At 42.1% G+C, this 21,463-nt stretch overlaps 1 protein-coding gene across 1 annotated transcript in view; it reads left to right on the top strand.

Annotated features, from left to right (window-relative positions):
* Positions 1–21,463, top strand: part of CEP170B (centrosomal protein 170B) — a 325,448-nt gene that overhangs the window by 258,166 nt on the left and 45,819 nt on the right. Inside the window, exons 16-18 of the mRNA XM_053697256.1 lie at positions 6,715–6,855; positions 18,015–18,103; positions 18,197–18,290. Of these exons, the coding sequence (XP_053553231.1) occupies positions 6,715–6,855; positions 18,015–18,103; positions 18,197–18,290 (324 nt within the window). The remainder of the gene's footprint in view (positions 1–6,714; positions 6,856–18,014; positions 18,104–18,196; positions 18,291–21,463) is intronic.

Genomic DNA, 21,463 nt, shown 5'->3' with positions numbered 1-21,463 from the left:
AGGGGTTAATTGATCTGAAAATTTGTGTGCAATCTTTTCAAAGCATTAAGACTCTGGTGAAAATTTCATTAAAATCGGATGTTTATTTCATGGTTTTTTTGATGTTTCAGTAATAAAGTGTGCTCTTTTATTATTTAAAGAGACAGTAACGTTTTTGTCAAAAATAATTTTTATTGCATTGTAGTTCTGTTTAAGTCTGTCAAACATGTCTGAATCTTCAGATAGCCTATGTTCTGTATGTCCAAAGGCCAAGGTGGTTCCCCCATTAAATTTATGTGTGAAGTGTGCCATAGCGTCCAAACAGCTTAAGGACCATACAATCACACTTAAAAATATAGCCCAAGATGATTCTTTAGCTGAAGGTAGTGAAAATAGCTTGCTTTCCTCTCCTTCTGTGTCAACACCAGCTATGCCCGCGCAGGCGATGCCCAGTACATCTAGCGCGCCAATTGCTATTACTATGCAACAATTAGCATTTTTTATCCAAACTGCCAGCTTTTCCTAGGAAAGCGTGATTGCTCAGTTTTAAACACAGACAATGAGCAAGCAGACGCAGAGGATAATTTATTTTTAGTGCCCTCACATCAATCTGACTTGGCGGTGAGGGAGGGCCTGTCTGAGGGAGAAATTTCTGACAGGAAAAGTTTCTCAGCAGGCAGAGCCTGATACCATAACATTTAAATTTAAGCTTGAACACCTCCGCGCCCTACTTAAGGAGGCCCTAGCTGCACTTGATGATTGTGATCCTTTGGTGATCCCAGAAAAATTGTGTAAAATGGACAAATTCCTAGAGGTCCCAGTACACACTGATGCGTTTCTGATACCTAAGATGGCGGATATCGTGTCTAAGGAGTGGGAGAAGCCAGGTGTACCTTTTGTTCCCCCTCCTATATTTTAGAAAATGTTCCCAATTGTTTACCCTAGAAGGGACGCGTGGCAGACGGTCCCCAAGGTAGAGGGGACAGTTTCAACGCTAGCTAAGCGCACGACTATACCAATAGAAGACAGTTGCGCTTTCGAAGAATAAAAAATTAGGTTTACTTAAGAGAATATTTGTTCTACAAGGTTTCCTTCTTCGACCAATTTCCTGCATTATTCCTGTAACTACTGCAGCGGCTTTTTAGTTTGAGGAACTGGAAAACTCGCTCCAGAAGGAGACTTTTTATGTCGAAGTCATGGATAGATTTCACGCCCTAAAGCTGGCTAATTCTTTCATCACAGATGCCGCTTTGCAAGTAGCTAAACTAGCGGCGAAAAATTCTGGTTCTGCCATCGTGGCGCGCAGAGCGCTTTGGCTAAAATCATGGTCGGCTGATGTGTCATCCAAAACAAAATTGCTTAATATTCCTTTCAAAGGTAAGACCCTATTCGGGCCAGAGTTGAAAGAGATTATTTCAGATATCACTGGGAAAGGGCCATGCCCTTCCACATGGTAGAGCCTTCAAGGCTAAAAACAAGGCCAATTTTCGTTCCTTTCGCAACTTCAGGAACGGACCTGCTTCAACCTCTACAGCTACAAAGCAAGAGGGTAACGCTTCCAGCCCAAGCCAACATGGAAACCTTTGCAGGGCTGGAACAAGGGTAAACAGGCCAAGAAGCCTACTGCTGCTACCAAGACAGCATGAAAGGGTAGCCCTCGATCCGGGACCGGATCTAGTAGGGGGCAGACTTTCTCTCTTTGCTCAGGCTTGGGCAAGAGATGTTCCAGACCCCTTGGCACTAGAAATTGTCTCTCAGGGGTACCTTCTAGAGTTCAAAGACCTTTCCTCAAGGGGAAGGTTCCACATGTCTCACTTATCTTTAGACAGATAAGGAGACAGGCATTCTTACTTTGCGTAGAAGACCTTTTAAAAATGGAAGTGATACACCCAGTTCCGACAGCAGAGCAAGGACTGTGTTTTTACTCAAACCTGTTTGTAGTTCCCAAAAAGGAAGGAACTTTCAGGCCAATCCTGGATTTAAAAATTCTAAACAAATTCCTCAGAGTTCCATCATTCAAAATGGAAACCATTCGGACAATTTTACCAATGATCCAGGAGGTTCAATATATGACTACCGTGGACTTAAAGGATGCATACCTGCATATTCCTATCCACAAAGATCACCATCAGTTTCTGAGGTTCGCCTTTCTGGACAAGCATTACCAGTTCGTGGCTCTTCCCTTCGGATTGGCCACTGCTCCCAGAATTTTCACAAAGGTGCTAGGGTCCCTTCTAGCGGTGCTAAGGCCAAGGGGCATTGCAGTAGCACCTTACCTAGACGACATTTTAATACAGGCGTCGTCCTTTCTCAAAGCAAGGGCTCATACGGACATTGTTCTAGCCTTTCTAAGGTCTCACGGGTGGAAGGTGAACATAGAAAAAAGTTCTCTGTCCCCGTTCACAAGGGTTCCCTTCCTGGGAACAATAATAGACTCGGTAGAAATGAAAATCTTTCTGACGGAGGTCAGGAAATTAAAACTTTTGAACACTTGTCGTGTTCTTCAATCCATTCCTCAACCCTCCATAGCTCAGTGCATGGAGGTAATAGGACTAATGGTTGCGGCAATGGACGTGGTTCCCTTTGCTCAAATTCATTTAAGACCATTGCAACTGTGCATGCTCAAACAATGGAATGGGGATTATGCAGATTTGTCTCCCCAGATTCAGATGGACCAGAAAACCAGAGACTCACTCCTCTGGTGGTTGTCTCAGGATCACCTGTCTCAGGGAATGAGTTTCCGAAGACCGGAGTGGATCATTGTCACGACCGACGCCAGCCTCTTAGGCTGGGGCGCGGTCTGGGAGTCCCTAAAGGCTCAGGGTCTATGGTCTCGGGAAGAATCTCTTCTCCAGATAAACATTTTGGAATTGAGAGCGATATTCAATGCGCTCCAGGCATGGCCTCAACTAGCGGAGGCCAAATTCATCAGATTTCAGTCGGACAACATGACGACTGTAGCTTACATCAATCATCAGGGGGGAACAAAGAGTTCCCTGGCGATGATGGAGGTATCCAAGATCATCAAATGGGCAGAGGATCACTCCTGCCATCTATCAGCAATTCACATCCCAGGAGTGGACAACTGGGAAGCGGATTATCTGATTCGTCAAACTTTCCATCCGAGGGAGTGGGAACTCCACCCGGAGGTTTTTGCTCAGCTGACCCAACTATGGGGCATTCCAGATCTGGATCTGATGGCGTCACGTCAGATCTCCAAAGTTCCACGTTACGGGTCCAGGTCCAGGGATCCCAAGGCGACATTGGTAGATGCCTTAGTAGCGCCTTGGTCGTTCAATCTAGCTTATGTCTTTCCACCGTTTCCCCTTCTCCCCCGGCTAGTAGCCAGGATCAAACAGGAGAAGGCTTCGGTAATTCTGATAGCTCCTGCGTGGCCACGCAGGACTTGGTATGCAGACCTGGTGAATATGTCATCAGTTCCACCATGGAAGCTGCCTTTGAGACAGGACCTTCTAATTCAAGGTCCATTCGAACATCCAAACCTAGTTTCTCTGCAACTGACTGCTTGGAGATTGAACGCTTGATTCTATCTAAGCGTGGGTTTTCGGAATCAGTTATAGATACTCTTATCCAGGCTAGAAAGCCTGTTACCAGGAAAATTTACCATAAGATATGGCGGAAATATCTTTGCTGGTGCGAATCCAAGGGTTACTCATGGAGTAAGATTAGGATTCCAAGGATACTATCTTTTCTCCAAGAAGGATTGGAGAAAGGTCTATCAGCTAGTTCCTTAAAAGGACAGATATCTGCTCTGTCTGTTTTGTTACACATGCGTCTGGCAGCCATGCCAGATATTCAGGTGTTTGTACAGGCTTTAGTCAGAATCAAGCCTGTCTACAGACCTGTGGCTCCTCCATGGAGTTTAAATTTAGTTCTTTCAGTTCTTCAAGGGGTTCCGTTTGACCCTCTACATTCCATAGATATTAAGTTACTATCTTGGAAAGTTTTGTTTTTAGTAGCTATTTCTTCTGCTAGAAGAGTTTCTGAATTGTCTGCTTTGCAGTGTAATTCACCCTATCTGGTGTTCCATACAGATAAGGTCGTTTTACGTACCAAACCTGGTTTTCTTTCAAAAGTGGTTTCCAATAAGAATATCAACCAGGAAATAGTTGTTCCTTCTCTGTGTCCTAATCCAGTTTCTAACAAGGAACGTCATTTACACAGTCTTGATGTGGTTCGTGCTTTAAAGATTTATCTAAAAGCAACTAAAGACTTCAGACAAACATCGTCCTTGTTTGTCGTCTATTCTGGCAAGAGGAGAGGTCAAAAGGCGACTGCGACCTCTCTGTCCTTCTGGCTAAAAAGCATCATCCGGTTAGCTTATGAAACTGCTGGAAGGCAGCCTCCTGAACAAATTACAGCTCACTCTACTAGAGCTGTGGCTTCCACATGGGCTTTCAAGAATGAGGCTTCTGTTGAACAGATTTGTAAGGCAGCGACTTCACTACATACGTTTGCCAAATTTTACAAATTCGATACTTTTGCTTCTTCGGAGGCTATTTTTGGGAGAAAGGTTTTGCAAGCAGTGGTGCCTTCCGTTTAGGTTACCTGACTTGTTCCCTCCCTTCATCCGTGTCCTAAAGCTTTGGTATTGGTTCCCACAAGTAAGGATGAAACCGTGGACCGGATACACCAATGTAGGAGAAAACAGAATTTATGTTTACCTGATAAATTTCTTTCTCCTACGGTGTATCCGGTCCACGGCCCGCCCTGGCATTTTGGTCAGGTTTAAATTATTTTTTTGTAAACTACAGTCACCACTGCACCCTATGGTTCTCCTTTTTCTCCTAACCGTCGGTCGAATGACTGGGGGGGGCGGAGCCTGAGGGGAGCTATATAGACAGCTTTGCTGTGTGCTCTCTTTGCCACTTCCTGTAGGGATTGAGAATATCCCACAAGTAAGGATGAAGCCGTGGACCGGATACACCGTAGGAGAAAGAAATTTATCAGGTAAACATAAATTCTGTTTTTAATGAATTCTAATAAAGTTTTATTTTTAACCGTTTGATTAAACTCCTACACCATTATAATAACTTGGGGGAATAGAGTGCTATAAGTGTATTCTTATTTACAACAATCTCTAGTTGTAATTATTTCAGACTAAGGACTTTCGCCAGTCTAATGCATTGTTTGTGTGTTTTTCTGGGAAACCCAAAGGTCATAAAGCTACTGCTACCTCTCTTTTTCTCTGGTTGAGAAGTATTGTCCGTTTGGCATATGAGACTGCTGGAGAGCAGCCTCCTGAGAGAATCGCAGCTCATTCCACTAGGGCTGTTTCTTCTTCTTGGACTTTCAAAAATAAGGCTTCTGTGGAACAGATTTGCAAGGCTGCAACTTGGTCTTCTCTGCATACTTTTTCCAAATTTTATAAGTTTGATACTTTTGCCTCGACTGAGACTTCTTTTGGGAAAAAGGTTCTTCAAGCGGTGGTGCCTTCTGTTTAGGTTACCTGCCTTGTCCCTCCGTAATCATCTGTGTCATCTGTGCTTGGGTATTGATTCCCAACAGTAATTGATGATCCCGTGGACTCACTGTATCTTAGGAAAGAAAACAAAATTTTTGCTTACCTGATAAATTTCTTTCTTTCCAGATATGGTGAGTCCCATGGCCCTACCCTTTATTTAAGTCAGTTATTTCTTACTAAAACCTCAGGCACCTCTACATCTTGTGTTGCTTCTTTTTCTACATTTTCTTTCGGTCGAATGACTGGGGGTAGTGGGAAGGGAAGTGATACTTAACAGCTTTGCTGTGGTGCTCTTTGCCTCCTCCTGCTGGCCAGGAATGATATTCCCAGCAGTAATTGATGATCCGTGGACTCACCGTATCCGGAAAGAAAGAGATTTATCCGGTAAACATCAATTTTGTTTTACCTCCTGCCAACAAAAGAGACTGTCCCATATCTAGTTCTTTATTCCTTAAGGCAGGGATAATGCAGCCAGTTCTCGGGGGTGGCCCTTGTTCTTGCAAAAATACAGAGCCAATAATGCAGCCAGTCCTCCGGGGGTGTGGCCCCCGTTCTTGCAAAAATACAGAGCCATTAAAGGGACACTGAACCCAAATTTTTTATTTCATGATTGAGACAGAGCATGCAATTTTAAGCAACTTTCTAATTTATTCCTATTATCATTTTTTCTTTGTTCTCTTGCTATCTTTATTTGAAAAGGCAGAAATGAAAACTTTGGAGCTGGCCTATTTTTTGTTCAGAACCCTGGATAGGGCTTGCTGATTGGTGCCTGCATTTAGCCATCCAATCAGCAAGCGCAACCCAGGTTCTCAACCTAAAATGGGCCGGCTCCAAAGCTTTTAGTCCTGCTTTTTCAAATAAAGATAGCGCGAGAATGAAGAAAAATTGATAATAGTAGTAAATTAGAAAGCTGCTTAAAATTGCATGCTCTATCCAAATTATGAAAGAAAAAAAATGGGTTTAGTGTCCCTTTAATGCAGCGGCTTACACATTAAAATTAACATGTCCCTTTAATAAGCGTAAATAACGCACTCATGTAAAAGCGTCACTTCGGTGCAGATTGTCTCGTCGTTATGTTAAGTTTTATGCTACGTCTGTGTCTAACCTATTAGATCTATAAGAGGATTTTTAGTACAAGACTCAGGCTTTTCTCACTGTACTTTTTATGTTTAACCCCTCGCTGTGCTATGTTTGAGTCGTCTTTGTCTGTACAGGAAGTTCCCTTTAACTGATCTTCTCTGTAACTGCAGCTTGTGCACCACATCCCGGAAGCCGGTCTGAACTACCAGAAGCTCCCTCCTGGCCCAATGACACTAAAGGATTTTGATCAGAATATGAACGACAGTCGTGAAGACGATCCCACAAAGAGAAGAATCCGGAACAGGGAAGAGGTGCGTCAGTATGCAAATTAACCCCAGCTGTGCAATACGATTGGTTTAGGTGTTTGACCACTGCAGAAGATAATTTGCATTCAGTACAATGTTCACTCGGCTTAAAGGAGCATAAAACCCATCATTCAAATAGAACATACCATTGTAAACCACTTTCTAAATGACTTCTATTATCTTATTGTCTTTGTTTTCTTGTTATCCTTTGTTGAAAAGTAGGAACGTAAATTCAGGAGCGTGCACGTATCTGCAGTAGTTTTGCAACAATGTTACATTAGCACTACATGACAGCACTATTTCCTGTCCTGCAATACTTCAGGCATGTGCACACTACCTATCTAGATATCTCTTCAACAGAAAATAACATGAGAAGGACACAAATTTGAAGCAAATTGGAAACAGTTTTTTCTTTTTAAAGACACGATGAGTCCACGGATCATCTTCATTACTTAAGGGATATTCACCTCCTGGTCAGCAGGAGAAGGCAAAGAGCACCACAGCAGAGCTGTTAAATAGCTTCTTCCTTCCCTCCCACTCCAGTCATTCGACCGAAGTTAGGAAGAGAAAGGAAAAGCCACGGTGCAGAGGTGTCTGAAGTTTATAATAAAAAACAACCTGTCTAAACAAACAGGGTGGGCCATGGACTCATCGTGTCTAAAAAGAAACAAATTTATCAGGTAAGCATAAATTTTCTTTTCTTTTTAAAGACACAATGAGTCCACCGATCATCATCCTTGTGGGATATCACCTCCTGGTCAGCAGGAGGAGGCAAAGAGCACCACAGCAGAGCTGTTAAATAGCTCCTCCCTTCCCTCCCACTCCAATCATTCTCTTTGCCTACGTTAGTGATAGGAAGAGGTAAAGTGAGGTGTTAGATTAGATTCTTCAATCAAGAATTTATTATTTTTAAAGTAGTGCCAGAGAGTGCTGCTTTGTTCTAGGGTGTAGCCGTAGTCCCTATCAGTCTCTTCAGTAGAGCTTTTGGTGGCTTTAGAGCAATGGGAACTTGTTGGACATAATTCTCACTGCGCTTTGAATACATTTATGCTGCCCTTATCCTGATGGCCTAAGCAAAGTTAAAACAGGCTTTATGATTTTACACAGGGCTATGGGAGGGAGAGGACCTCCTAAACCTGCTGGACTGCCCTGCTGTCGGGCAGAATACAAAGGTAAGTATTGACTTTGTTTTACTCTGGGAAACAGTAAAATCTCAGAGGCAAGTGTGCATTTTAACTGGTTTTATGTTACATAAGGCAAAGATCCTTGTGTAGGGACATCTATCTCTCTTGTTCATAGCGGGTAATGGACTATAGCCATGAGTACAGTCACTGGGGCTGGGGAACTCATTTATGGTGGCAATCTCGGAGGTACCCTCTCAGGAAACTGAGATGGAGGGTATTGAGGTTCTATCAGAAGGCGAAATTTCAGACTCTGAAAGTTCATTACCTTTGACGGATTCAGAGGTTGTATCTTTCAGGTTTAAACTAGAACACCTCCTGTGACTCTACAGTAGTGGTCGCTCCTGCGAAGTCGAGTAAATTGGATAGATATTTTGAAGTTCCCTCTTACTCAGACATTTTTCCAGTGCCAAAGCGAGCTTCTGAGATTGTTTCCAAGGAATGGGAGAGACCAGGTATTCCCTTCTCTCCGTCTCCTGTTTTCAAAAAGGTGTTTCCTATAGCTGACTCTGTCAGGGAAGTTTGACAGACAGTCCCTAAGGTGGAAGGGGCTATTTAGCCAAACAAACTACTATTCCCATTGAGGATAGTTGTGCTTTTAAAGTTCCCATGGACAAGAAGTTGGAGGGTCTACTTAAAAAGATTTATGTTCACCAAGGTCTGCTATTGCAGCTGGCTGCATGCATTGCTACTGTCATTAGTGCAGCAGCTTATTGGTTCGATGCTCTGTCCGAGTCTCTCAAGACTGAGACTTCTTTAAAGGAGATCCAAGATAGAATTAAAGCTCTGAAGTTAGCCAATGCTTTTATTACGGATGCTTCTCTGCAAATTACTAAATTGGCAGCTAAGAGTTCAGGGTTCTCTATCCTAGCCCGCAGAGCCTTATGGTTAAAACCTTGGTCTGCGGATGTGTCATCTAAGTCTAAGCTTCTAGCAATTCCTTACAAGGGAAAGACATTTTTTGGACCTGGTCTGACAGAAATTATCTCTGATATCACAGGAGGTGTAAGGGTCATCTTCTTCCTCAGGATAAGAGAAACAAACAGAAAGGGTGACAGAGTAATTTTCGTTCCTTTCTAAATTTCAAGGGAAATTCTTTCTCTTCCTCCTCTAAACCAGAACAATCTAAGCCTACTTGGAGATGCAACCAGTCTTGGAACAAGGAGAAACAGTCTAAGAAACCTGCTGCTGAAGCCAAAACAGCATGAAGGACATGCCCCCGATCCGGGACCAGATCTGGTAGGGGGCAGATTTTCCTTCTTCGTTCAGGCTTGGGTTCGGGATGTTCAGGATCCCTGGACAATAGAAACAGTGTCTCAGGGATACAAACGAGTTCAAAAATTTTCCTTACCGAGGAAGATTTCTTCTTTCAAGATTATCTACAAACCAGATAAAAAAGAGGCATTCTTACGTTGTGTAAGAGACCTCTCCTCCCTGGGAGTGATTATTCCCGTTCCAGTACAGGGGCAGAGTTTTTATTCAAAACTGTTTGTTGTTCCCAAAAAGGAGGGAACCTTCAGACCTATCTTAGACCTCAAGAGTCTAAACAAGTTTCTCAGAGTTCAGTCATTCAAGATGGAAACTATTCGTACCATTCTTCCATTGATCCAGGAGGGTCAATTTATGATAGTGGATTTAAAGGATGCATATCTACATGTTCCTATCCCACAGAGATCATCACAAGTTCCTAATTTCTTTCATGTAATTAGCAAGAGTCCATGAGCTAGTGACGTATGGGATATACATTCCTACCAGGAGGGGCAAAGTTTCCCAAACCTCAAAATGCCTATAAATACACCCCTCACCACACCCACAATTCAGTTTTACAAACTTTGCCTCCTATGGAGGTGGTGAAGTAAGTTTGTGCTAGATTCTACGTTGATATGCGCTCCGCAGCAAGTTGGAGCCCGGTTTTCCTCTCAGCGTGCAGTGAATGTCAGAGGGATGTGAGGAGAGTATTGCCTATTTGAATGCAGTGATCTCCTTCTACGGGGTCTATTTCATAGGTTCTCTGTTATCGGTCGTAGAGATTCATCTCTTACCTCCCTTTTCAGATCGACGATATACTCTTATTTATATACCATTAGCTCTGCTGATTTTCGTTTCAGTACTGGTTTGGCTTTCTACAAACATGTAGATGAGTGTCCTGGGGTAAGTAAATCTTATTTTCTGTGACACTCTAAGCTATGGTTGGGCACTTTATTTTTAAAGTTCTAAATATATGTATTCAAACATTTATTTGCCTTGACTCAGGATGTTCAACATTCCTTATTTTCAGACAGTCAGTTTCATATTTGGGATAATGCATTTGAATCAATTATTTTTTCTTACCTTAAAAAATTTGACTCTTTTTTTCCCTGTGGGCTGTTAGGCTCGCGGGGGCTGAAAATGCTTCATTTTATTGCGTCATTCTTGGCGCAGACTTTTTTGGCGCAAAAAATCTTTTCTGTTTCCGGCGTCATACGTGTCGCCGGAAGTTGCGTAATTTTTTTGACGTCCTTTTGCGCCAAAAATGTCGGCGTTCCGGATGTGGCGTCATTTTTGGCGCCAAAAAGCATTTACGCGCCAAATTTATTTGGCGCTAAAAAAAATATGGGCGTCGCTTTTGTCTCCACATTATTTCAGTCTCATTTTTTCTTTGCTTCTGGTTACTAGAAGCTTGTTTATTGGCATTTTTTCCCATTCCTGAAACTGTCATTTAAGGAATTTGATCAATTTTGCTTTATATGTTGTTTTTTCTCTTACATATTGCAAGATGTCTCACGTTGCATCTGAGTCAGAAGATACTTCAGGAAAATCGCTGTCTACTGCTGGAACTACCAAAGCTAAGTGTATCTGCTGTAAACTTTTGGTAGCTATTCCTCCGGCTGTTGTTTGTACTAATTGTCATGACAAACTTGTTAATGCAGATAATATTTCCTTTAGTAATGTACCATTGCCTGTTGCAGTTCCTTCAACATCTAAGGTGCAGAATGTTCCTGATAACATAAGAGATTTTGTTTCTGAATCCATCAAGAAGGCTATGTCTGTTATTTCTCCTTCTAGTAAACATAAAAAATCTTTTAAAACTTCTCTCTCTACAGATGAATTTTTAAATGAACATCATCATTCTGATTCTGATGACTCTTTTGGTTCAGAGGATTCTGTCTCAGAGATTGATGCTGATAAATCTTCATATTTATTTAAAATGGAATTTATTCGTTCTTTACTTAAAGAAGTACTAATTGCTTTAGAAATAGAGGATTCTGGTCCTCTTGATACTAATTCTAAACGTTTAGATAAGGTATTTAAATCTCCTGTGGTTATTCCAGAAGTTTTTCCTGTTCCTAATGCTATTTCTGAAGTAATTTCCAGAGAATGGGATAAATTGGGTAATTCATTTACTCCTTCTAAACGTTTTAAGCAATTATATCCTGTGCCGTCTGACAGATTAGAATTTTGGGACAAAATCCCTAAAGTTGATGGGGCTATTTCTACCCTTGCTAAACGTACTACTATTCCTACGTCAGATGGTACTTCGTTTAAGGATCCTTTAGATAGGAAAATTGAATCCTTTCTAAGAAAAGCTTATCTGTGTTCAGGTCTTAGACCTGCTATATCATTGGCTGATGTTGCTGCAGCTTCAACTTTTTGGTTGGAGACTTTAGCGCAACAAGTAACAGATCATGATTCTCATAATATTATTATTCTTCTTCAGCATGCTAATAATTTTATCTGTGATGCCATTTTTGATATTATCAGAGTTGATGTCAGGTTTATGTCTCTAGCTATTTTAGCTAGAAGAGCTTTATGGCTTAAAACTTGGAATGCTGATATGGCTTCTAAATCAACCCTACTTTCCATTTCTTTCCAGGGTAACAAATTATTTGGTTCTCAGTTGGATTCTATTATCTCAACTGTTACTGGTGGGAAAGGAACTTTTTTACCACAGGATAAAAAATCTAAGGGTAAAAACAGGGCTAATAATCGTTTTCGTTCCTTTCGTTTCAACAAAGAACAAAAGCCTGATCCTTCATCCTCAGGAGCAGTTTCAGTTTGGAAACCATCTCCAGTCTGGAATAAATCCAAGCCTTCTAGAAAGGCAAAGCCTGCTTCTAAGTCCACATGAAGGTGCGGCCCTCATTCCAGCTCAGCTGGTAGGGGGCAGGTTACGTTTTTTCAAAGAAATTTGGATCAATTCTGTTCACAATCTTTGGATTCAGAACATTGTTTCAGAAGGGTACAGAATTGGTTTCAAGATGAGACCTCCTGCAAAGAGATTTTTTCTTTCCCGTGTCCCAGTAAATCCAGTGAAAGCTCAAGCATTTCTGAATTGTGTTTCAGATCTAGAGTTGGCTGGAGTAATTATGCCAGTTCCGGTTCTGGAACAGGGGATGGGGTTTTATTCAAATCTCTTCATTGTACCAAAGAAGGAGAATTCCTTCAGACTAGTTCTGGATCTAAAAATATTGAATCGTTATGTAAGGATACCAACGTTCAAAATGGTAACTGTAAGGACTATCTTGCCTTTTGTTCAGCAAGGGCATTATATGTCCACAATAGATTTACAGGATGCATATCTGCATATTCCGATTCATCCGGATCATTATCAGTTCCTGAGATTCTCTTTTCTGGACAAGCATTACCAGTTTGTGGCTCTGCCGTTTGGCCTAGCTACAGCTCCAATAATTTTTACAAAGGTTCTCGGTGCCCTTCTGTCTGTAATCAGAGAACAGGGTATTGTGGTATTTCCTTATTTGGACGATATCTTGGTACTTCCTCAGTCTTTACATTTAGCAGAATCTCATACAAATCGACTTGTGTTGTTTCTTCAAGATCATGGTTGGAGGATCAATTCACCAAAAAGTTCATTGATTCCTCAGACAAGGGTAACCTTTCTGGGTTTCCAGATAGATTCAGTGTCCATGACTCTGTCTTTAACAGACAAGAGACGTCTAAAATTGATTTCAGCTTGTCGAAACCTTCAGTCACAATCATTCCCTTCGGTAGCCTTATGCATGGAAATTCTAGGTCTTATGACTGCTGCATCGGACGCGATCCCCTTTGCTGGTTTTCACATGCGACCTCTTCAGCTCTGTATGCTGAATCAATGGTGCAAGGATTACACAAAGATATCTCAATTAATATCTTTAAAACCGATTGTACGACACTCTCTAACGTGGTGGACAGATCACCATCGTTTAATTCAGGGGGCTTCTTTTGTGCTTCCGACCTGGACTGTAATTTCAACAGATGCAAGTCTCTCAGGTTGGGGAGCTGTGTGGGGATCTCTGACGGCACAAGGAGTTTGGGAATCTCAGGAGGTGAGATTACCGATCAATATTTTGGAACGTGCAATTTTCAGAGCTCTTCAGTCTTGGCCTCTTCTGAAGAGGGAATCGTTCATTTGCTTTCAGACAGACAATGTCACAACTGTGGCATACATCAATCATCAAGGAGGGACTCACAGTCCTCTGGCTATGAAAGAAGTATCTCGAATTCTGGTTTGGGCGGAATCCAGCTCCTGTCTAATCTCTGCGGTTCATATCCCAGGTATAGACAATTGGGAAGCGGATTATCTCAGTCGCCAAACGTTGTATCCGGGCGAAAGGTCTCTTCACCCAGAGGTATTTCTTCAGATTGTTCAAATGTGGGAGCTTCCAGAAATAGATCTGATGGCATCTCATCTAAACAAGGAACTTCCCAGGTATCTGTCCAGATCCCGGGATCCTCAGGCGGAAGCAGTGGATGCATTATCACTTCCTTGGAAGTATCATCCTGCCTATATCTTTCCGCCTCTAGTTCTTCTTCCAAGAGTAATCTCCAAGATTCTGAAGGAATGCTCGTTTGTTCTGCTGGTAGCTCCGGCATGGCCTCACAGGTTTTGGTATGCGGATCTTGTCCAGATGGCCTCTTGCCATCCGTGGACTCTTCCGCTACGACCAGACCTTCTGTCGCAAGGTCCTTTTTTCCATCAGGATCTCAAATCCTTAAATTTAAAGGTATGGAGATTGAACGCTTGATTCTTGGTCAAAGAGGTTTCTCTGACTCTGTGATTAATACTATGTTACAGGCTCGTAAATCTGTATCCAGAGAGATATATTATAGAGTCTGGAAGACTTATATTTCTTGGTGTCTTTCTCATCATTTTTCTTGGAATCCCGAGAATTTTACAGTTTCTTCAGGATGGTTTAGATAAAGGTTTATCCGCAAGTTCTTTGAAAGGACAAATCTCTGCTCTTTCTGTTCTTTTTCACAGAAAGATTGCTAATCTTCCTGATATTCATTGTTTTGTACAAGCTTTGGTTCGTATAAAACCTGTCATTAAGTCAATTTCTCCACCTTGGAGTTTGAATTTGGTTCTGGGGGCTCTTCAAGCTCCTCCGTTTGAACCTATGCATTCATTGGACATTAAATTACTTTCTTGGAAAGTTTTGTTCCTTTTGGCAATCTCTTCTGCCAGAAGAGTTTCTGAATTATCTGCTCTTTCTTGTGAGTCTCCTTTTCTGATTTTTCATCAGGATAAGGCGGTGTTGCGAACTTCTTTTGAATTTTTACCTAAAGTTGTGAATTCCAACAACATTAGTAGAGAAATTGTGGTTCCTTCATTATGTCCTAATCCTAAGAATTCTAAGGAGAAATCGTTGCATTCTTTGGATGTTGTTAGAGCTTTGAAATATTATGTTGAAGCTACTAAGTCTTTCCGAAAGACTTCTAGTTTATTTGTTATCTTTTCCGGTTCTAGAAAAGGCCAGAAAGCTTCTGCCATTTCTTTGGCATCTTGGTTGAAATCTTTAATTCATCTTGCCTATGTTGAGTCGGGTAAAACTCCGCCTCAAAGGATTACAGCTCATTCTACTAGGTCAGTTTCTACTTCCTGGGCGTTTAGGAATAAAGCTTCGATTGATCAGATTTGCAAAGCAGCAACTTGGTCCTCTTTGCATACTTTTACTAAATTCTACCATTTTGATGTCTTTTCTTCTTCTGAAGCAGTTTTTGGTAGAAAAGTACTTCAGGCAGCGGTTTCAGTTTGAATCTTCTGCTTATGTTTTTTCTTTAAACTTTATTTTAGGTGTGGATTATTTTCAGCAGGAATTGGCTGTCTTTATTTTATCCCTCCCTCTCTAGTGACTCTTGCGTGGAAAGATCCACATCTTGGGTAATCATTATCCCATACGTCACTAGCTCATGGACTCTTGCTAATTACATGAAAGAAAACATAATTTATGTAAGAACTTACCTGATAAATTCATTTCTTTCATATTAGCAAGAGTCCATGAGGCCCGCCCTTTTTTTGTGGTGGTTATGATTTTTGTATAAAGCACAATTATTCCAATTCCTTATTTTATATGCTTTCGCACTTTTTTATCACCCCACTTCTTGGCTATTCGTTAAACTGAATTGTGGGTGTGGTGAGGGGTGTATTTATAGGCATTTTGAGGTTTGGGAAACTTTGCCCCTCCTGGTAGGAATGTATATCCCATACGTCACTAGCTCATGGACTCTTGCTAATATGAAAGAAATGAATTTATCAGGTAAGTTCTTACATAAATTATGTTGTTTGCCTTTCTGGACAAACACTTTCAGTTTGTGGCTCTTCCTTTCGGTCTGCCACGGCACCCAGAATTTTCACAAAGGTTCTGGGGTCTTTGCTGGCAGTTCTAAGACAGCGGGGCATTGCGGTGGCGCCTTATCTGGACGATATTCTAATCCAGGCGCCATCTTGTCAACAAGCAAGATCTCATACAGACATTGTGTTATCCTTCCTGAGAACTTACGGGTGGAAGGTAAATCTGGAAAAGAGTTCTCTAATCCCGAAGACAAGGGTGACTTTCTTGGGAACTCTAATCGATTCTATATCTATGAGGATTTTTCTGACATAGGTCAGGAAATCAAAGATTCTAGATACCTGTCGAGCCCTTCAGTCCAATACTCGGCCGTCAGTGGCTCAGTGCATGGAAGTAATCGGACTGATGGTGGCAGCAATGGACATCATCACGTTTCACCTCAGACCTGTGCAGTTAAACATGCTCAGGCAGCGGAATGGAGATTATGCAGATTTGTCTCCTCGAATAACCCTGGAACAGGAGACGAGGGACTCTCTTCAATGGTGGTTATCTCTGGATCATCTATCCCAGGGAACCTGCTTTCACAGACCTTCCTGGATGATTGTGACAACAGACGCCAGCCTTTTAGGGTGGGGAGCTGGCTGGGGTTCCCTAAAGGCTCAGGGAGTATGGACTCAGGAAGAATCTGTTCTTCCTATCAACATCCTGGAACTAAGAGCGATCTTAGTTGGCTTTGGCCCAGTTCATCAGATTCCAGTCGGACAACATAACGACTGTGGCTTACATCAATCATCAGGGAGGAACGAGGAGTTCCTTAGTGATGACCGAGGTAGCCATGATAATTTGGTGGGCAGAGGCCCACTCTTGCCATCTGTCAGCGATCCACATCCCAAGGGTGGACAACTGGGAGGCGGACTTTCTGAGCTGGCAGACTTTTCATCCGGGAGAGTGGGAACTCCATCCGGAGGTGTTCTCCAACCTGATTCTCAAATGGATTCAGGGTTGCTCGAATCAAGCAGGAGAGGGCACCGGTGATCCTCATTGCACCGGCTTGGCCTCGCAGGATTTGGTATTCAGATCTGGTGGACATGTCATCCCTGCCACCTGTGTTCAAACCAGTTGCTCCTCCATGGAGTCTGAATTTAGTTCTCAAAGTTCTTCAAGGGGTTCAGTTTGAGCCTATGCATTCCTTAGATATTAAGTTGTTATCTTGGAAAGTTTTATTTCTTGTTGCTATTTCTTCAGCTCAAAGAGTGTCTGAGCTCTCGACGTTGCAATACTCTTGGCCTTACCTTATTTTCCATTCAGATAAGGTAGTTTTACATACTAAACTAGGGTTTCTTCCTAAGGTTGTTTCAGACAGGAACATTAATCAGGAGATCGTTGTTCCTCCTTTGTGTCCTAATCCTTCTTCTCAAAAAGAACGTCTTCTGCCCAATTTGGACGTGGTCCGTGCTTTAAAATTTTACTTACAAGCGACTAAGGACTCGTCAGTCTTCTTCTTTGTTTGTAATTTTCTCGGGAAAACGTAAGGGTCAGAAAGCTACAGGTACCTCTTTCTTTTTGGCTGAAGAGTATCATCCGTTTTGCATATTAGACTGCTGGACAGCAGCCTCCTGAGAGGGTTACGGCTCATTCCACTAGGGCTGTTGCTTCCTCATGGGCATTCAAAAATGAAGCTTCTGTTGAACAGATTTGCAAGGCTGCAACTTGGTCCTCTCTTCACACTTTTTCTAAATTTTACAAATTTGATACTTTTTCCTCGGCTGAGGCTGCTTTTGGGAGAAAGGTTCTTCAAGCAGTGGTGCCTTCCGTTTAGGTAACCTGTCTTGTCCCTCCCATATCATCTGTGTCCTCTAGCTTGGGTATTGTATCCCATAAGTAATGAAGATGATCCGTGGACTCATCATGTCTTTAAAAAGAAAAGAAAATTTATGCTTACCTGATAAATTTGTTTCTTTTTAGACACGATGAGTCCACGGCCCACCCTGTTCGTTTAGACAGGTTGTTTTTTTATTATAAACTTCAGACACCTCTGCACCTTGGCTTTTCCTTGCTCTTCTTAGCTTCGGTCGAATGACTGGAGTGGGAGGGAAGGGAGGAGCTATTTAACAGCTCTGCTGTGGTGCTCTTTGCCTCCTCCTGCTGACCAGGAGGTGAATTTCCCATAAGTAATGAAGATGATCCATGGACTCATCATGTCTAAAAAGAAACAAATTTATCAGGTAAGCATACATTTTCTTTTTAAATTGTATTTTCTACTGAAATGTTTTATTTCCCTTTTAAAGTGCTGTTACTGCACTCCGGGGGGAGAGGCCCAAGTTAATGCCCGTACCTTTGTGCTGCAGAAACGAATATTATATACAGCAAAGTAATTGTATTTTATAAAAAGAAAATCCCAGATCGTCAGAACTGGATGTCTGTCCTTATTTTCCAGGTGATCTTTGATAATCTGATGCTGAATCCGGTGTCGCAGCTGTCACACACCATATGTGCAAACACCGAAGTACTTACCGAGAAGATGAAGTGAGTAGCGATATTAACACAAACCTGGTGAGCGAACGTCCTTGCGCCCTGGTGCGTTTAAACCTAATGCTACAATGTTGCTCCTTGTTTCAGAATCTTGTTTCTGAATAAAGAGAAAAGTTGGGAAGAAATAGAGGCAAAAATTAATTCTGAAAATGAAGTGCCGATCCTGAAAACTTCCAACAAGGTAACTAGCGTGATCCCTATGTGCTGCAGAAACGGTTATTAAATACAGAGGTAAAGCCAAAACCGTCTCATATGCACCCGATACGTGTAACTCTCTCTTTCTCACCATCTCTCTCTTTCCCGCTCTGTCTAGCGCTCTCTTTCTTCCTTTCTGTCTAGCTCTCTTTCTTTCTTCCTTCCTTTCTGTCTAGCTCTCTTTCTTTCTTCCTTCCTTTCTGTCTAGCTCTCTCTTCCTTCCTTTCTGTCTAGCGCTCTTTCTTTCTTCCTTCCTTTCTGTCTAGCTCTCTCTCTTTCTTCCTTTCTGTCTAGCTCTCTCTTTCTTCCTTCCTTTCTGTCTAGCTCTCTCTTCCTACCTTTCTGTCTAGCTCTCTCTCTCTTCCTTCCTTTCTGTCTAGCTCTCTCTTTCTTCCTTCCTTTCTGTCTAGCTCTCCCTTCCTTTCTGTCTAGCTCTCTCTCTCTCTCTTCCTTCCTTTCTGTCTAGCTCTCTCTTTCTTCCTTCCTTTCTGTCTAGCTCTCTCTCTTCCTTCCTTTCTGTCTAGCTCTCTCTCTTCCTTCCTTTCTGTCTAGCTCTCCCTTCCTTTCTGTCTAGCTCTCTCTCTCTCTTCCTTCCTTTCTGTCTAGCTCTCTCTCTCTTCCTTTCTTTCTGTCTAGCTCTCTCTTCCTTCCTTTCTGTCTAGCTCTCTCTCTCTTCCTTCCTTTCTGTCTAGCTCTCTCTTTCTTCCTTCCTTTCTGTCTAGCTCTCTCTTTCTTCCTTCCTTTCTGTCTAGCTCTCTCTCTTTCTTCCTTCCTTTCTGTCTAGCTCTCTCTCTCTTCCTTCCTTTCTGTCTAGCTCTCTCTTTCTTTCTTCCTTTCTGTCTAGCTCTCTCTCTTCCTTCCTTTCTGTCTAGCTCTCTCTTTCTTTCTTCCTTTCTGTCTAGCGCTCTCTCTTCCTTCCTTTCTGTCTAGCTCTCTCTTTCTTCCTTCCTTTCTGTCTAGCTCTTTCTTCCTTCCTTTCTGTCTAGCTCTCTCTCTTCCTTCCTTTCTGTCTAGCTCTCTCTTTCTTTCTTCCTTTCTGTCTAGCGCTCTCTCTCTTCCTTCCTTTCTGTCTAGCTCTCTTTCTTCCTTCCTTTCTGTCTAGCTCTCTCTTCCTTCCTTTCTGTCTAGCTCTCTTTCTTTCTTCCTTTCTGTCTAGCTCTCTCTTCCTTCCTTTCTGTCTAGCTCTCTTTCTTTCTTCCTTTCTGTCTAGCTCTCTTTCTTCCTTCCTTTCTGTCTAGTTCTCTCTTTCTTCCTTCCTTTCTGTCTAGTTCTCTCTTTCTTCCTTCCTTTCTGTCTAGCTCTCTCTTTCTTCCTTCCTTTCTGTCTAGCTCTCTCTTCCTTCCTTTCTGTCTAGCTCTCTTTCTTTCTTCCTTTCTGTCTAGCTCTCTCTTTCTTCCTTCCTTTCTGTCTAGCTCTCTCTTTCTTTCTTCCTTTCTGTCTAGCTCTCTCTTTCTTTCTTCCTTTCTGTCTAGCTCTCTTTCTTTCTTCCTTTCTGTCTAGCTCTCTCTTTCTTCCTTCCTTTCTGTCTAGCTCTCTCTTTCTTTCTTCCTTTCTGTCTAGCTCTCTCTTTCTTTCTTCCTTTCTGTCTAGCTCTCTCTTTCTTTCTTCCTTCCTTTCTGTCTAGCTCTCTCTTTCTTTCTTCCTTTCTGTCTAGCTCTCTCTTTATTCCTTTCTTTCTGTCTAGCTCTCTCTCTTTCTTCCTTTCTGTCTAGCTCTCTTTCTTTCTTCCTTTCTGTCTAGCTCTCTCTCTTTCTTCCTTTCTGTCTAGCTCTCTTTCTTTCTTCCTTTCTGTCTAGCTCTCTCTTTCTTTCTTCCATTCTGTCTAGCTCTCTTTCTTTCTTTCTTTCTTTCTTTCTTCCTTTCTGTCTAGCTCTCTCTTTCTTCCTTCCTTTCTGTCTAGCTCTCTCTTTCTTCCTTTCTGTCTAGCTCTCTTTCTTTCTTCCTTTCTGTCTAGCTCTTTCTTCCTTCCTTTCTGTCTAGCTATCTCTTTCTTCCTTTCTGTCTAGCTCTCTCTTTCTTCCTTTCTTTCTGTCTAGCTCTCTCTCTTTCTTCCTTTCTGTCTAGCTCTCTCTCTTTCTTCCTTCCTTTCTGTCTAGCTCTTTCTTCCTTCCTTTCTGTCTAGCTCTTTCTTCCTTCCTTTCTGTCTGGCTATCTCTTTCTTCCTTCCTTTCTGTCTAGCGCTCTCTTTCTTCCTTTCTTTCTGTCTAGCTCTCTCTTTCTTCCTTCCTTTCTGTCTAGCTATCTCTTTCTTCCTTCCTTTCTGTCTAGCGCTCTCTTTCTTCCTTTCTGTCTAGCTCTCTTTCTTCCTTTCTGTCTAGCTCTCTCTTTCTTTCTTCCTTTCTGTCTAGCTCTCTCTTTCTTCCTTCCTTTCTGTCTAGCTCTCTCTTTCTTCCTTCCTTTCTGTCTAGCTATCTCTTTCTTCCTTCCTTTCTGTCTAGCGCTCTCTTTCTTCCTTTCTGTCTAGCTCTCTCTATCTTTCTTTCTGTCTAGCTCTCTCTTTCTATCTCTCTTTCTGTCTAGCTCTCTCTTTCTATCTCTCTTTCTGTCTAGCTCTCTCTTTCTTTCTTCCTTTCTTTCTGTCTAGCTCTCTCTTTCTTCCTTTCTTTCTGTCTAGCTCTCTCTTTCTATCTTTCTTTCTGTCTAGCTCTCTCTTTCTATCTCTCTTTCTGTCTAGCTCTCTCTTTCTGTCTAGCTCTCTCTTTCTTCCTTTCTTTCTGTCTAGCTCTCTCTTTCTATCTTTCTTTCTGTCTAGCGCTCTCTTTCTATCTCTCTTTCTGTCTAGCGCTCTTTCTATCTCTCTTTCTGTCTAGCTCTCTCTTTCTGTCTAGCTCTCTCTCTTCCTTTCTTTCTGTCTAGCTCTCTCTTTCTATCTCTCTTTCTGTCTAGCTCTCTCTTTCTGTCTAGCTCTCTCTCTCTCTCTTCCTTTCTTTCTGTCTAGCTCTCTCTCTCTCTTCCTTTCTGTCTAGCTCTCTCTCTCTCTTCCTTTCTTTCTGTCTAGCTCTCTCTTTCTACCTTTCTTTCTGTCTAGCTCTCTCTTTCTACCTTTCTTTCTGTCTAGCTATCTCTTTCTTCCTTTCTTTCTGTCTAGCTCTCTCTCTTCCTTTCTTTCTCCTGTTAAGTGTAGTCAGTCCACGGGTCATCATTACTTATGGGATATTA

The sequence above is a fragment of the Bombina bombina genome, chromosome 1 (genome assembly GCF_027579735.1).
Source record: "Bombina bombina isolate aBomBom1 chromosome 1, aBomBom1.pri, whole genome shotgun sequence".
Lineage (NCBI taxonomy): Eukaryota > Metazoa > Chordata > Amphibia > Anura > Bombinatoridae > Bombina > Bombina bombina.
This window is presented reverse-complemented; position numbering and strand designations above follow the sequence as displayed.